The 16,951-nt window shown below is 49.4% G+C and overlaps 1 protein-coding gene across 1 annotated transcript in view; it reads left to right on the top strand.

Moving 5' to 3' along the window:
• The window catches only part of EIF3H (eukaryotic translation initiation factor 3 subunit H), a 128,475-nt gene that overhangs the window by 96,254 nt on the left and 15,270 nt on the right, over positions 1–16,951 (top strand). The window contains exons 3-5 of the mRNA XM_083186720.1: positions 2,895–3,062; positions 6,185–6,284; positions 14,024–14,173. Of these exons, the coding sequence (XP_083042846.1) occupies positions 2,895–3,062; positions 6,185–6,284; positions 14,024–14,173 (418 nt within the window). The remainder of the gene's footprint in view (positions 1–2,894; positions 3,063–6,184; positions 6,285–14,023; positions 14,174–16,951) is intronic.

Below are 16,951 nucleotides of genomic sequence, written 5' to 3'. Positions count from 1 at the left end.
GTTTATGTGATGCAATTGTATTTTTCACACCCCCACTATCCACGTCACCCCGAAGTGCAGCGAGGGGACATGTTACGCATCCTTCCAACCTTTTCATACCCCCACCATCTACGTCGGCGTGGAGTTGATTTTATAAAATGTGCCTGCAGCTCTGAGTGATGCAGCCATTCCTGTCAGTAATTCACCTCAGACTGAATCTGACAGGGAGCGGGAACACTACCTCTGACTACGCAATTTACATTACCTACGCTAATTCTGAAAGCACAGTTACGCTAAATGCCTAACAGACACCACTGTAGAAGTACCATATTAACTACTGAAAACGGGACATGCGTTGCGATTTCAGTACGCTAGTGTACGTATGCTAATTAGGCGCCGTGCTAATACACAAGTACCTCAAAATGGCAGCGCCGCTCACGGCGGCTGTTTTTTTTATTTTTTTTTGGGTGCAATATTGAACTAAACTTCAATTAATTGACTTGGCTGTATTTGTATTTTATACCACAAGAACAGTTGCTGTGAGCGACACTGACGTTTTCAGCGGAAATTTTGAGGATCCCACAGCAATGTTGCCACTAAAAGGGTTAATATTGACAGGACAATTGAGACTGGGGGCCAGATTCACTAAAGGCCCCCATACACTAGGGCGACTTGTCCTGAGGACAAGTAGCCCCCGACTTCCCCCTGAGCTTCCCCGGCAGCTCCCTGGGGGAGCTTGATAAGATTGGCACTTGATGTGCCATTTTTTACATGTGATAAATCGTCTCGATTTATCACATGTAAACCCGGGGAGCAGGGGGGGGGGGGGAGGGCTGCAGAACAGGGCTGCTGGTGGGGGGCACTGCTAAGGCAGCGTGCAGGGGACGCTGCGGGGGACAGTGACAGAGCCGGGCAGGGGGAGGCGGGAGCTGTCAGTGCTGGAAAAAAAAGCCCCTACAATGAATGGGCAGCCTGTGATTGGCTGAGCGCTCTCTCAGCCAATTGCTGACTGGCTGAGAGAGCGCTCAGCCAATCACAGGCTGCCCATTCATTGTAGGGGCTTTTTTTTCCCAGCGCTGACAGCTTTTCCTGCCCTGCTCTTGTACTGCTAACTGTGTCCCCCGCAGCGCCCCCCTGTGTTACTAGCAGCGCCCCCCCCCCCCCCCCCGCATTGACGGCTCCCTGCGGAGGTAGTGCAGGCGGGGACCGCAGGCGTCGCAGAGCAGAGACTGTCGGCGCGGCGGGAGAATAGAAAGAAATCTTATTCAAAAGACCAGGCGGCCGCTGAGCTCAGCCAATCAGCGGCCGCCCGGTCTTTTGAATAGGATTTCTTCTTATTCTCCCGCCGCGCCGATGGTCTCTGCTCTGCGGCACCTGCGGTCCCCGCCTGCACTACCTCCGCCGTGAGCCGTCAATGCGCGGGGGGGGGGGGGGGGGGGGCGCTGCTAGTAAGACAGGGGGGCTGTATATAAAGATATATCGGATCTGAACATCGTGGGTGCTAAAAAGCACCCATGATGGCTCATTCCGATATATCTTATGTTCTGCAGGTCCGACGCCGTGATCTGATCCGATGCGCGCGGGACCGCGCATCCAATCAGATGTCAATCACATGCGATTTTGGTCCGATTTCACCCGATTTATCGGCCCAAAGGGCCGAAATCGGCCGAAAATTGCATAGTGTATGGGGGCCTTAAGCTTGAAAAGTGATAAAATGGAGTGATAAACCACCAGCCAATCAGCTCCTACCTGCCATGTCACAGACTGTGTTTGAAAAATGACAGGTAGGAGCTGATTGGCTGGTTGTTTATCATTCTCCATTTTATCACTTTTCAGAGCTTAGTGCATCTCGCCCTCAGACCGCTAACTAGTAGATAGGGGATAGATTTTATGGCCAGTGCAAACTCCAGGCATCATACATTTGATAGGCCAGGACGTCTGAAGGGTTTGAGGCACTTGTGTTAGGGTTACCACCTTAACTTTAATTTCCTGGAGGCGCCAAAGGTTTTCATTCTGTGCACATGACTGCTTTCCAGTAGCTCTTTAGTACATAGGTTGTGGTCTTAATATCTAGACTTATATAGTATTAGTGTTATACTTGTCCACGTTTTGGAAGATAAACATAAATAGGTTGCATAGTTCGGAAGTCATGTTGTAGTAGGCCAAGATTTTTTCAACCTGTTGCTTTGTTAGGTCTCATGGACCTAGAAGTACCAGCGTCCCTCGCCATTTCATAGCTGGAAGGTTGTGCTTGGACTATTAGTTCCACAACACCTGTAGCTCCGGAGGTTGCCTGGTCTAGAGACTCCTGAAGTGTTTACATGCCCCAGTACATAACTGAAGCTGATATATGACTTTCACTTGCAGCCAGTGACGACATAGTTGCATGAGGTAATTCACTGGAGGCAGCCATTTTGTGTGCCTGTGAGTGCGGTGTATCGTTCACTGGAAACCTGAATGTATATTTGTTCACTCTACAATATAGAAGGTTTCCTACACTGTAGGTGGCTCCAGATGGCTGTGGAAAGATATAATATGTATGTATGTATATATATTTATTTATTCCCCCTTTGGCTCAGAGTTCTATTCCATCACCTTGCAATGGACAAGCCTGGAAGGCCTTACTCCGGGATTCACAGGAGCTATGCATAATGCTTTCATTATGAGACTGTTCCCACCTGAGGATTGGCTTGTGTGTAGAATCTGTACTGAGCCATAGGTCACCTATGCAGAATAGGGAAGGGGGGGTGAAAGGTCATGGCGCTGAAAGGAAGAAGCAAACCGTATTTAATCACCTAATCGATGCCAGAAACAGGCAATTGTGCGTGACCGAAGGGTTAATGGGCTTATTTGTTATGAAGTGTATGCATGGTATCACTATTAATGCCTTTTTATTTCTCTATCTCCCATTTTAGTCCAGTATCAGATGGAGATGATGCGAAGCCTGCGCCACGTCAACATCGACCACCTACACGTCGGCTGGTACCAGTCCACTTACTACGGCACCTTCGTCAGCCGCGCCCTGCTGGACTCCCAGTTCAGCTACCAGCATGCCATCGAGGAGTCTGTGGTGCTCATTTACGGTAAGGAGACCTTTCCCAACCCGCCCGCCGCCGCCCTCTCCCGCCGCGCACTTATTCACTGTTGGCTACTATATTTGCAATGCAGAAGCGCTCTCTCCCCGGTTTGAGGGGGGGTTGGAGGTTAAACGTCTGAGGTAGCCTGGCAGTCCCTTTTAAGTAAATACCAACTGTGTGTCTGCAGCAGCCCGAGCAGCGGCGGCTCAGTCTAGACGGCGTTTCCTCCTCACTGTTTATTTTTCTTGCTATCAGAGACCTGATGTGTACGCTCTGGAATGCTGGAGAGTGGCCGCTTCATTTTTATTCCTCCGTCTCCTCTCCCTCGGTGAAGGCTGGTGGAACTAGACCAGATGTCTAACAAACCTCGATTACTAGAATGTCTGGCTCCGTGATACGTGACTGACCAATCGTAACGCAGGGTGCCAGGGACTTTTTTTTTTATTCTGCGTTCTCTATTTCTCTACCTCCCCTCTCTCTCTCTCCCTTAATACCTCTGACAGGGGCACACAAACGCTGCTCTGTTTCCCCCAATACAAACATTTTTTTTTTCTTCTGCAGGTTTAATGGTGTTTCCTCAAACTCTCCAGACCATATGTTCTGCGCTTTATCAGAACCATAGGCAATTTAACAGCTTTATGACTCCCCCAACAAGACCCCCACCCACCCTCCGCTAAATGCTCGCCTTGCCATATCTGGCAGTCCAGCGTATAGCTTCCAGCTGAGAAGTGAAGGCTGTAGTCCTGCGGTATCTGTCAGAAGCAATACTAATGAACGCAATCAATCTTCCTCGCTGCCCCCAAATTATTTCAGTATGTTAACAATTGGATTACTGTAAAGAACAAGTTGTTAAAGCGTACTTATGTTGGCTGGAAACATTACATCACGGCCTGATGAATTTTCCACTTGTTTCCGCGTCTTCCGTCTCATTATTTGTCGCCTCTTGGTTTCAATGGGGCGACGTTTTGGGCTTGGAAGGATTGCCGCGCGTCTCCGGACGCGTCCAGCAGAAATGATTTATTGTAGAGCCGGAGCGCGCGCTGTCCAAATCTCTTATTTTAAATTTTCACGGTAACAGAAATCAACACAAACAATTATGTTCATTAAAGAACATAATGTGAGAATATCTGTTGTGTTTGTGGCGATTTTTGTTACCATGAAAACCTCATTTTTGCATTTAGTATTAATTCACGTAATAGATGTTTTTTTTCAGCGGTCCTGGTTTTCTAACAGCGGAGTAATTTTACTGAAGTGTGAATTTATTTTTGAATTGTTGCCCAACCAATCAGATTCTACTTGTAAATTTAATTAAAAGTAAATTTACCCCTTAAATCGTGTTAGTGCCAATTTTTCTGACAGTTGAAAAATCTGCACTTTTCGAGGATTTTCAGACGAATTTACATTCGAATTGTTCAAATAAAATGCAGACTCTTCGACTGTCGTAAAAATCATCACAGTCGTAAAACACGTGGATTGGCGAATTACTTGCCAAAAAAACGGTACTTAATTGAATTATCCCCTTAGTATCCAGAACATAATTGTTTTAATTAAAGCGGATGGGGGTCAGATTATCGGGCACATAACAGGGTACCACCTGTCATTTAGGAAAATTTGAATTTTATTCAGGTGCATGAACTCAGTGTGCAAAGGTGCACGCCGGTACTGGGGAGGACGGGGAAAGCGGCGCAGTTATGTGGTGCAATGCACTGAAGGAACTAATAGCGGTTGCCCATCACGTGCATGTTCCTGTTGTCTCTCCCCACCCCACCCCCAAGAATCCGCCTATACATGCATATGATGTTGCCATGTCACTACCGTTTTAATAATCATACAGAATTGCTCTCTGCATGCTTATACTGAAACCTTAATGACTGTACGACCTGTATCCTATCCCATTATAATATGGTAGAAACCCATGGAACAGGTTTCAGAAGACTTAACAGATTCCGATGTAACGGTGACTCTGTAAAACCTATTATTCTGAGTTTGGAAAATTCAGTTAGAGGTAACTTACGGGTGTAATTAGCACCTGGCGTCCAAATAATACCTAATATTTGGGTGTTAGAAGTGACATGACCCAGTTTTCCGAGCTTGCATCTCCCCAGGTTGAGAACCAGAAGCTCCTGCAGCTGGTCATAAAATGTAATGTATTTACACCTGCTTATGCAAGGCCTTAGTGTTCCAGATTCTGCAGAAACCCTCGCCTACCGGGAACCTTTGCCACGGAGCAGAACGACAGTTGTAAAACGGAGCTGGCCAGTAGGTAGAAGTGCGCCCCGTCTGCTCTCTCCCCCTCTCCTTCTGCAATCTGTGCCTGCGGACATGAGCTGCGGCCGTTGTGCTCCTAACGTCACATGCTCCCGGGTCAGCCAGTGTGACGGGAGCTTTGTAGTCTGCATGCTAATCTGCCCCCAAATTGCAGTCCTCTTCCAGCACCCTGCTACTGTTTCCTCCTTATCGATCTTAGACGCAACAGGCAGGCAACAAATAGATTTACTAATTGTAATCAATGATTTTTATACATGTCACAGGCATGTGCAACACGTTCCCAGCTGTGGGGATGCCTTTTAAAAATGAGATTCTTCTCTCTGAGCTTGTGATGTGAAGTGCAGCTAAATACGCCTTCCTCAATCAATGGCGCATTAGTATTGGCCTGTGCTTGTCCGGTCTTGGTTAATAAAGGACAGTGAACCATTTAAGTCTATTCACCAGCATAGTTGCATCATATTTTATTGGGGTGTCGTCCCCTCGGAAAAATTCACCGATTGGCTGTATTACTTGTGTTGGAATAGGTGTTGTATGCAATTGTCTTCTATATGCTCAGTTCAGGTCAGCACCTTACTGACAGCATTCGTTTCAGACACAACAGATCTGACTTCGAAACAAGTAGGATCTGTTTTGTCTTAAACTGTTTTTGCCGTTTCGGACACTCCACAGCCAGAACATTGAATTCCGGCTGTCGAGTTGCAGTTGAACGGAATGGAAACGCCCCGGGATTCTAACTGTTGGGACGTTCTGAGAGTCTGAGTCCCGGATTCAATACACTTCTTAGTGGGATGGCCTTTTGTTTTCCCATATGTAATATTTGGTGCTTTTTGGTAACCCCCTCTGTTTTTGTGCTTTTTTAGATCCGATTAAGACTAGCCAGGGATCGCTGTCTCTCAAGGCTTACCGTCTGACACCAAAACTGATGGAAATCTGCAAGGAGAAAGACTTCTCTGCCGAAGGGTAGGTGTATAGATCATGGCTGGTGCCCCGGGTTTTTGGGGTATGGTCAAACCTTCCATAGGTGCAGTGTGGTATAGTTGCCATAGGGCTGAGAGGGGCCACCTTCCCTGTCACAGTTACATGTGTTATATACAGGGTGTAGCTACCATATGTTCAGGGAGTGCAGCTGCTATGGGGCCCAGAGCTGAGAGGGGCCACCTTCCCTGTCAGTTACATGTGTTATATACAGGGTGTAGCTACCATATGTTCAGGGAGTGCAGCTGCTATGGGGCCCAGAGCTGAGAGGGGCCACCTTCCCTGTCAGTTACATGTGTTATATATAGGGGTGTAGCTACCATAGGTGCAGGGATTGCAGCTGCTATGGGGCCCAGAGCTGAGAGGGGCCACCTTCCCTGTCAGTTACATGTGTTATATACAGGGTGTAGCTACCATATGTTCAGGGAGTGCAGCTGCTATGGCCCCAGAGCTGAGAGGGGCCACCTTCCCTGTCACAGTTACATGTGTTATATACAGGGGTGTAGCTACCATAGGTGCAGGGAGTGCAGCTGCTATGGGGCCCAGAGCTGGGAGGGGCCACCTTCCCTGTCACAGTTACATGTGTTATATACAGAGTGTATTTACCATAGGTACAGGGAGTGCAGCTGCTATGGGGCCCAGAGCTGAGAGGGGCCACCTTCCCTGTCACAGTTACATGTGTTATATACAGGGGTGTACTACCATAGGTGCAGGGGGTACAGCTGCTATGGGGCCAGAGCTGAGAGGGGCCACCTTCCCTGTCACAGTTACATGTGTTATATACAGGGTGTAGCTACCATAGGTGCAGGGAGTACAGCTGCTATGGGGCCCAGAGCTGAGAGGGGCCACCTCCCTGTCACAGTTACATGTGTTAAATACAGGGGTGTAGTTACCATAGGTGCAGGGGGTGCAGCTGCTATGGGGCCCAGAGCTGAGAGGGGCCACCTTCCCTGTCACAGTTACATGTGTTATATACAGGGGTGTAGCTACCATAGGTGCAGGGAGTGCAGCTGCTATGGGAACCAGAGCTGAGAGGGGCCACCTTCCCTGTCACAGTTACATGTGTTATATACTGGGGTGTAGCTACCATAGGTACAGGGAGTGCAGCTGCTATGGGAACCAGAGCTGAGAGGGGCCACCTTCCCTGTCACAGTTACATGTGTTATATACAGAGTGTATCTACCATAGGTACAGGGAGTGCAGCTGCTATGGGGCCCAGAGCTGAGAGGGGCCACCTTCCCTGTCACAGTTACATGTGTTATATACAGGGGTGTACTACCATAGGTGCAGGGGGTACAGCTGCTATGGGGCCAGAGCGGAGAGGGGCCACCTTCCCTGTCACAGTTACATGTGTTATATACAGGGGTGTAGCTACCATAGGTGCAGGGGGTGCAGCTGCTATGGGGCCCAGAGCTGAGAGGGGCCACCTCCCTGTCACAGATACATGTGTTATATACAGGGGTGTAGCTACCATAGGTGCAGGGGGTGCAGCTGCTATGGGGCCCAGAGCTGAGAGGGGCCACCTCCCTGTCACAGTTACATGTGTTAAATACAGGGGTGTAGTTACCATAGGTGCAGGGGGTGCAGCTGCTATGGGGCCCAGAGCTGAGAGGGGCCACCTTCCCTGTCACAGTTACATGTGTTATATACAGGGGTGTAGCTACCATAGGTGCAGGGAGTGCAGCTGCTATGGGAACCAGAGCTGAGAGGGGCCACCTTCCCTGTCACAGTTACATGTGTTATATACTGGGGTGTAGCTACCATAGGTACAGGGAGTGCAGCTGCTATGGGGCCCAGAGCTGAGAGGGGCCACCTTCCCTGTCACAGTTACATGTGTTATATACAGGGGTGTACTACCATAGGTGCAGGGGGTACAGCTGCTATGGGGCCAGAGCTGAGAGGGGCCACCTTCCCTGTCACAGTTACATGTGTTATATAAAGGGGTGTAGCTACCATAGGTGCAGGGGGTGCAGCTGCTATGGGGCCCAGAGCTGAGAGGGGCCACCTCCCTGTCACAGATACATGTGTTATATACAGGGGTGTAGCTACCATAGGTGCAGGGGGTACAGCTGCTATGGGCCCCAGAGCTGAGAGGGGCCACCTTCCCTGTCACAGTTACATGTGTTATATACAGGGTATAGGTACCATAGGTGCAGGGGGTGCAGCTGCTATGAGGCCCAGAGCTGAGAGGGGCCACCTTCCCTGCCACAGTTACATGTGTTATATACAGGGGTGTAGCTACCATAGGTGCAGGGGGTGCAGCTGCTATGGGGCCCAGAGCTGAGAGGGGCCACCTTCCCTGTCACAGTTACATGTGTTATATACAGGGGTGTAGCTACCATAGGTGCAGGGAGTGCAGCTGCTATGGGGCCCAGAGATGAGAGGGGCCACCTTCCCTGTCACAGTTACATGTGTTATATACAGGGGTGTAGCTACCATAGGTGCAGGGGTGCAGCTGCTATGGGGCCCAGAGCTGAGAGGGGCCACCTTCCTTGTCACAGTTACATGTGTTATATACAGGGGTGTAGCTACCATAGGTGCAGGGAGTGCAGCTGCTATGGGGCCCAGAGCTGAGAGGGGCCACCTTCCCTGTCAGTTACATTTGTTATATAGGGGTGTAGCTACCATAGGTGCAGGGAGTGCAGCTGCTATGGGGCCCAGACATGAGAGGGGCCACCTTCCCTGTCACAGTTACATGTGTTATATACAGGGGTGTAGCTACCATAGGTGCAGGGGTGCAGCTGCTATGGCCCCAGAGCTGAGAGGGGCCACCGTCCCTGTCACAGTTACATGTGTTATATACAGGTTCTAACTACCATAGGTGCAGGGGGTGCAGCTTCTATGGGGCCAGAGCTGAGAGGGGCCACCTTCTCTGTCACAGGTACATGTGTTATATACAGGGGTGTAACTACCATAGGTGCAGGGTGTGCAGCTACTATGGGGACCAGAGCTGAGAGGGGCCACCTTCGCTGTCACAGTTACATGTGTTATATACAGGGGTGTAGCTACCATAGGTGCAGGGAGTGCAGCTGCTATGGGGCCCAGAGCTGAGAGGGGCCACCTTCCCTGTCACAGTTACATGTGTTATATACAGGGTGTAGCTACCATAGGTGCAGGGAGTGCAGCTGCTATGGGACCAGAGCTGAGAAGGGCCACCTTCGCTGTCACAGTTACATGTGTTATATACAGGGGTGTAGCTACCATAGGTGCAGAGAGTGCAGCTACTATGGGGACCAGAGCTGAGAGGGGCCACCTTCGCTGTCACTGTTACATGTGTTATATACAGGGTGTAGCTACCATAGGTGCAGGGAGTGCAGCTGCTATGGGACCAGAGCTGAGAGGGGCCACCTTTGCTGTCACAGTTACATGTGTTATATACAGGGGTGTAGCTACCATAGGTGCAGAGAGTGCAGCTACTATGGTGCCCAGAGCTGAGAGGGGCCACCTTCCCTGTCACAGTTACATGTGTTATATACAGGGGTGTAGCTACCATAGGTGCAGGGAGTGCAGCTACTATGGGGACCAGAGCTGAGAGGAGCCACCTTCCCTGTCACAGTTACATGTATTATATACAGGGGTGTAGCTACCATAGGTGCAGGGGGTGCAGCTGCTATGGGGTCAGAGCTGAGAGGGGCCGCCTTCCCTGTCACAGTTACATGTGCTATATACAGGGGTGTAGCTACCATAGGTGCAGGGAGTGCAGCTGCTATGGGAACCAGAGCTGAGAGGGGCCACCTTCCCTGTCACAGTTACATGTGTTATATACAGAGTGTATCTACCATAGGTACAGGGAGTGCAGCTGCTATGGGGCCCAGAGCTGAGAGGGGCCACCTTCCCTGTCACAGTTACATGTGTTATATACAGGGGTGTAGCTACCATAGGTGCAGGGGGTGCAGCTGCTATGGGGCCCAGAGCTGAGAGGGGCCACCTCCCTGTCACAGATACATGTGTTATATACAGGGGTGTAGCTACCATAGGTGCAGGGGGTACAGCTGCTATGGGCCCCAGAGCTGAGAGGGGCCACCTTCCCTGTCACAGTTACATGTGCTATATACAGGGGTGTAGCTACCATAGGTGCAGGGAGTGCAGCTGCTATGGGAACCAGAGCTGAGAGGGGCCACCTTCCCTGTCACAGTTACATGTGTTATATACAGAGTGTATCTACCATAGGTACAGGGAGTGCAGCTGCTATGGGGCCCAGAGCTGAGAGGGGCCACCTTCCCTGTCACAGTTACATGTGTTATATACAGGGGTGTAGCTACCATAGGTGCAGGGGGTGCAGCTGCTATGGGGCCCAGAGCTGAGAGGGGCCACCTCCCTGTCACAGATACATGTGTTATATACAGGGGTGTAGCTACAATAGGTGCAAGGGGTGCAGCTGCTATGGGCCCAGAGCTGAGAGGGGCCACCTTCCCTGTCACAGTTACATGTGCTATATACAGGGGTGTAGCTACCATAGGTGCAGGGAGTGCAGCTGCTATGGGAACCAGAGCTGAGAGGGGCCACCTTCCCTGTCACAGTTACATGTGTTATATACAGAGTGTATCTACCATAGGTACAGGGAGTGCAGCTGCTATGGGGCCCAGAGCTGAGAGGGGCCACCTTCCCTGTCACAGTTACATGTGTTATATACAGGGGTGTACTACCATAGGTGCAGGGGGTACAGCTGCTATGGGGCCAGAGCTGAGAGGGGCCACCTTCCCTGTCACAGTTACATGTGTTATATACAGGGGTGTAGCTACCATAGGTGCAGGGGGTGCAGCTGCTATGGGGCCCAGAGCTGAGAGGGGCCACCTCCCTGTCACAGATACATGTGTTATATACAGGGGTGTAGCTACCATAGGTGCAGGGGGTACAGCTGCTATGGGCCCCAGAGCTGAGAGGGGCCACCTTCCCTGTCACAGTTACATGTGTTATATACAGGGTATAGGTACCATAGGTGCAGGGGGTGCAGCTGCTATGAGGCCCAGAGCTGAGAGGGGCCACCTTCCCTGCCACAGTTACATGTGTTATATACAGGGGTGTAGCTACCATAGGTGCAGGGGGTGCAGCTGCTATGGGGCCCAGAGCTGAGAGGGGCCACCTTCCCTGTCACAGTTACATGTGTTATATACAGGGGTGTAGCTACCATAGGTGCAGGGAGTGCAGCTGCTATGGGGCCCAGAGATGAGAGGGGCCACCTTCCCTGTCACAGTTACATGTGTTATATACAGGGGTGTACTACCATAGGTGCAGGGGGTACAGCTGCTATGGGGCCCAGAGCTGAGAGGGGCCACCTTCCCTGTCACAGTTACATGTGTTATATACAGGGGTGTAGCTACCATAGGTGCAGGGGTGCAGCTGCTATGGGGCCCAGAGCTGAGAGGGGCCACCTTCCCTGTCACAGTTACATGTGTTATATACAGGGGTGTAGCTACCATAGGTGCAGGGAGTGCAGCTGCTATGGGGCCCAGAGCTGAGAGGGGCCACCTTCCCTGTCAGTTACATTTGTTATATAGGGGTGTAGCTACCATAGGTGCAGGGAGTGCAGCTGCTATGGGGCCCAGACATGAGAGGGGCCACCTTCCCTGTCACAGTTACATGTGTTATATACAGGGGTGTAGCTACCATAGGTGCAGGGGTGCAGCTGCTATGGCCCCAGAGCTGAGAGGGGCCACCTTCCCTGTCACAGTTACATGTGTTATATACAGGTTCTAACTACCATAGGTGCAGGGGGTGCAGCTTCTATGGGGCCAGAGCTGAGAGGGGCCACCTTCTCTGTCACAGGTACATGTGTTATATACAGGGGTGTAGCTACCATAGGTGCAGGGGTGCAGCTGCTATGGCCCCAGAGCTGAGAGGGGCCACCTTCCCTGTCACAGTTACATGTGTTATATACAGGTTCTAACTACCATAGGTGCAGGGTGTGCAGCTACTATGGGGACCAGAGCTGAGAGGGGCCACCTTCGCTGTCACAGTTACATGTGTTATATACAGGGGTGTAGCTACCATAGGTGCAGGGAGTGCAGCTGCTATGGGGCCCAGAGCTGAGAGGGGCCACCTTCCCTGTCACAGTTACATGTGTTATATACAGGGTGTAGCTACCATAGGTGCAGGGAGTGCAGCTGCTATGGGACCAGAGCTGAGAGGGGCCACCTTCGCTGTCACAGTTACATGTGTTATATACAGGGGTGTAGCTACCATAGGTGCAGAGAGTGCAGCTACTATGGGGACCAGAGCTGAGAGGGGCCACCTTCGCTGTCACTGTTACATGTGTTATATACAGGGTGTAGCTACCATAGGTGCAGGGAGTGCAGCTGCTATGGGACCAGAGCTGAGAGGGGCCACCTTCGCTGTCACAGTTACATGTGTTATATACAGGGGTGTAGCTACCATAGGTGCAGAGAGTGCAGCTACTATGGTGCCCAGAGCTGAGAGGGGCCACCTTCCCTGTCACAGTTACATGTGTTATATACAGGGGTGTAGCTACCATAGGTGCAGGGAGTGCAGCTACTATGGGGACCAGAGCTGAGAGGGGCCACCTTCCCTGTCACAGTTACATGTATTATATACAGGGGTGTAGCTACCATAGGTGCAGGGGGTGCAGCTGCTATGGGGTCAGAGCTGAGAGGGGCCACCTTCCCTGTCACAGTTACATGTGTTATATATAGGGGTGTAGCTACCATAGGTGCAGGGAGTACAGCTGCTATGGGGCCAGAGCTGAGAGGGGCCACCTTCCCTGTCACAGTTACATGTGTTATATACAGAGTGTAACTACCATAGGTGCAGGGAGTGCAGCTGCTATGGGGTCAGAGCTGAGAGGGGCCGCCTTCCCTGTCACAGTTACATGTGTTATATACAGGGTGTAGCTACCATAGGTGCAGGGGATGCAGCTGCTCTGGGGCCTAGAGCTGAGAGGGGCCACCTTCCCTGTCAGTTACATGTGTTATATACAGGGGTGTAGCTACCATAGGTGCAGGGGGTGCAGCTGCTATGGGGCCCAGAGCTGAAGGGGCCACCTTCCCTGTCACAGTTACATGTGTTATATACAGGGTGTAGCTACCATAGGTGCAGGGGGGCAGCTGCTATGGGGCCCAGAGCTAAGAGGGGCAACCATCCCTGTCGCAGTTGCATGTATAATATACTTTTTTTCACCATTGAGATGTACATAGGGGTGCACTCATTATTCACTGACACATTTTAAAATATCCAATTATTTCTTCTGTGATTCTGCGGATACCTGCAAAACATGCACTGTTGTGGGTACTTGAGGATCGAGTTTGAGAACCACTGGACTCGAGGACAGTGTAATATTACATCGGCGCCCGCAATGGTCTGGCTTTGGGGGAGGGAGACTGGAAAAGCCGTTCACTAATCCCACGTGAAACATTGACGACCTCTAGAATCCAAGCTCTTACCATCCACCTTTAATTTCATAACGTGATTGGCTAAAAAAAGAAACTAGAGGGGTGAAGGCGCTGGAGCTTAATCTGTTTAATAAGGATTTTAATGTATGACTGTATGTTAGTCTATAGTCAGTACATCTAGGGGGTATTCGATTAGCCGCAGAATTACCCCAGAACTATTCCCCTGTAAAATCCAGCGCAGAAACCCAATGATTCAGCATAAAGTGCAGAATTTGTTTTTTTTTTTTCCTCCAATATTTGACCCGTCTTTTGTGAGTTTCAGGGGTGCAGTGCACGGCCTTTGTTTCTAACCGGTTGTAAATGATTTCCCTCCCGCAGATTGAAGAAGGCGAACATCGCCTATGAACACATGTTCGAGGAGGTTCCCATCGTGATCAAGAACTCTCATCTCATCAACGTGCTGATCTGGGAGCTGGACAAGAAGGTTCCCGTAGCGGAGAAACACGAGCTGCTCAGTCTGTCCAGCAGGTAAGGATTGGAGCTTCCAATCTCGGGATTACGGGATTGGCCTGCGCATGCACAAATCTAATGCCGGGCATCGCTGAGAGACCAGCTCAGATGCTGCGTGCAGCGTGACGTGATGTGCAGCCCGCCTGCCACTCCACACACCACTCCACACACCACACCACCACCTGGCTGCCGCATCACCGCTCGGCATCGGACTGCCGCTGGGCTCCCGCAACCCTGCCGGGCTCCTGGCCGCTGCCCGGGTAAGTAACACTGGGGTGGGGGGGTAGAAAGGGGGGTTAAAGTTCATCATTTTTAATGACTAAAACTCATTTGTGGGAATCCCGGGATTAGGCATTTTCAATCCCAAATCCCAGGATTGGAAAAAAATGCTCCACGATCGGCATCCCTGAACCAAATAGAAGTGATCTAGTTTTCTCTCTGTAAAATAATTGCAGCCTCTCTGGTTTATGGGAGCAGAGTAGTTGATGAAAATGCTAATTTTTTATTTTTTATAAGGAGCGTAATTTTTGGGTTTTTTTTGCACTTTTATTTTTCTTTGCTTGAGTTTAAACCACTGATATAGGAATAAGACTTTTTTTTTTTTTTAGCTATTAATTCATATCCAGTGCAACAAATTTAATTTCACTTTACAATTGAAAATGGTGCTCAAATAAACTGTGTAGTTAACATAAGGACGGCGTTCCTGCATACAGTAACGTCCGGTTTCCCCTCGCTCGTCCCCGCCAACGCATTGCCTCCCCAGTCGCTGGATATTGTACAGTCTCCATCATCACCCCTGACGCCTCCAGTCTTATCGCTTAGACTTGTAGACGTCACCTCGTTGTTTTATACCGGCAGCAGGATGGACGAGCGACCTCCGAGCTCCCTGACAGCCACAAATGTGTTCTCTGATTCATGAAGCTTTTTATACACTAACTCGGTGAGGGTGTGAGGTGGCAGTCGCAGTCCCGCTCATCCGCTCGGCGGTGGTAGCGGCGAATGACGCCGCCGCCTGCCAGACGCACTACCATCCTGCCCTGCGAAATCAAATCTTGCACAATGTGTATATTGAATTAAATGCTTGTTATACAGCCTGTTTGGACGGACACACAATACATCATCTTACTGGCTTGGAAAGATGTCAGATTGCTGCTATTTCCTCTTGGAACCGGCGATGAGAATGTATTGCGAATGTAAACCTATAGCGAGCGGGACATAAGGCCAGGCGTAACACTTCAGCTGATCCAGTAACATTATAAAACTGAGCTAATGTAATGTCATGCCGCACACTATAAAGCGTCTCCGTCTGGATCGGTGTTCCCGGCTAATGCAGAACGTATGGCTCCGTTCTGTAGGCAGTTAGAGGGGTAGGATTACTGCATGAAGGGAGACTTAGGGTTTTATTTGTAAACGGTTATTCTGCTGGGTTATGACATTTCATTGCAGACCTCCCCAGCAGCGGTGAAGTTAGGCAAAGGCTGTAAATTCCCCAATGAACACCTCTCTCCGTGTATTCCTGCAGATCGAGAACCCTTCTGTGCCGCACGTCCTCGGGTTGCTGGGTTTTATAGGCTGTGTTCACACGTTCGCTGCCTGCAGCCGCATTTCCCACTTCACCCGACCCGCAACTGCGCATATATATATATATATATATATATATATATATATATATATATATATATATATATATATATATATATATATATATATATATATATATATATATATATGTATGTATGTAATGTAACAATAGAAATTTGGGTGACATGTAGTATGGTTTAATTTCTTAAGACTCTGCAAATCTTTTGGTCAAAAATGTCCAAATTCGCACGTTTACCGCAAATCGCACTGGTAGTAGTAGTGACCAGAAAATTAAATCACACTTCAAAAATCGCATCCATATGTTTGCCCATTCAAAAGTATAGAAAGCGCAAATGGAATCGGGAGCGATTATTATTATTATGATTTTTTTTTTAATCGCACCCAAATCCTTACCAAAAATCGCCTGAAACATAGAACTTGGTTTAGCCGGTGAGTTTGACAAGAGCATACAGAAATCAGCGAGATCCGTGCATGCTGGGGGGGGGGGGGGGGGGACGGGGGGACTTTTATATGGGTCTTACTGGTGCTACAACTACAAAATTAGAGCGCATTTTGTAATTCATATTTTAAAAATTGTTTCTAACCTTCAAAAGGCAAAGTATAGTTTGATTTGTCAAAATAGCTCATGTTTTGTACATATAAATCTTAGGGTTATTTTTCTCCCATTAAATGCATGTTCTACACATCAGGATGCCAATTAGTCAGCTTTTGCTGATTAAATGTATATCATGCCTATATACTGCAACGACATCTGCAAAATCAATGTTCTGATAGTGTTTCTCAGACAAACAGTAACATTATTTGTTATACAGATAGACGCGTACAATGATATATCACTCCAACTGTACAGCACAGCCGATGCATTGTCTTGTTTGCTGGAGCCGCTGGTGATTGACACATGGGCGGGCACATGCAAATGCTCAACCCAGTTTTGATGCCAGTCACGATGGTTCGTCTATATCTGCAGCTACATCTACTAGTGTGTACCCAGGTTTAGGGAGCCAGACAGTGCAGGTGTTAAAAATCTCTGCATTGGTGCACAGGTGTAGTTAGTACTGGCTGACGTTTTCAAAGGTCCACAGGTGTCGCTAATTTCTCAATTGTGATTCAGAAGAAATTGTGTAAAATATGCAGTTAGATCGATCTACTCATAAGAGTAGAATTAATTAATTATGGCAAAAGGGGTATAGGGGT

The sequence above is a fragment of the Crinia signifera genome, chromosome 5, assembly GCF_055691185.1.
Source record: "Crinia signifera chromosome 5, ASM5569118v1, whole genome shotgun sequence".
Taxonomy (NCBI): Eukaryota; Metazoa; Chordata; class Amphibia; order Anura; family Myobatrachidae; genus Crinia; species Crinia signifera.
This window is presented reverse-complemented; position numbering and strand designations above follow the sequence as displayed.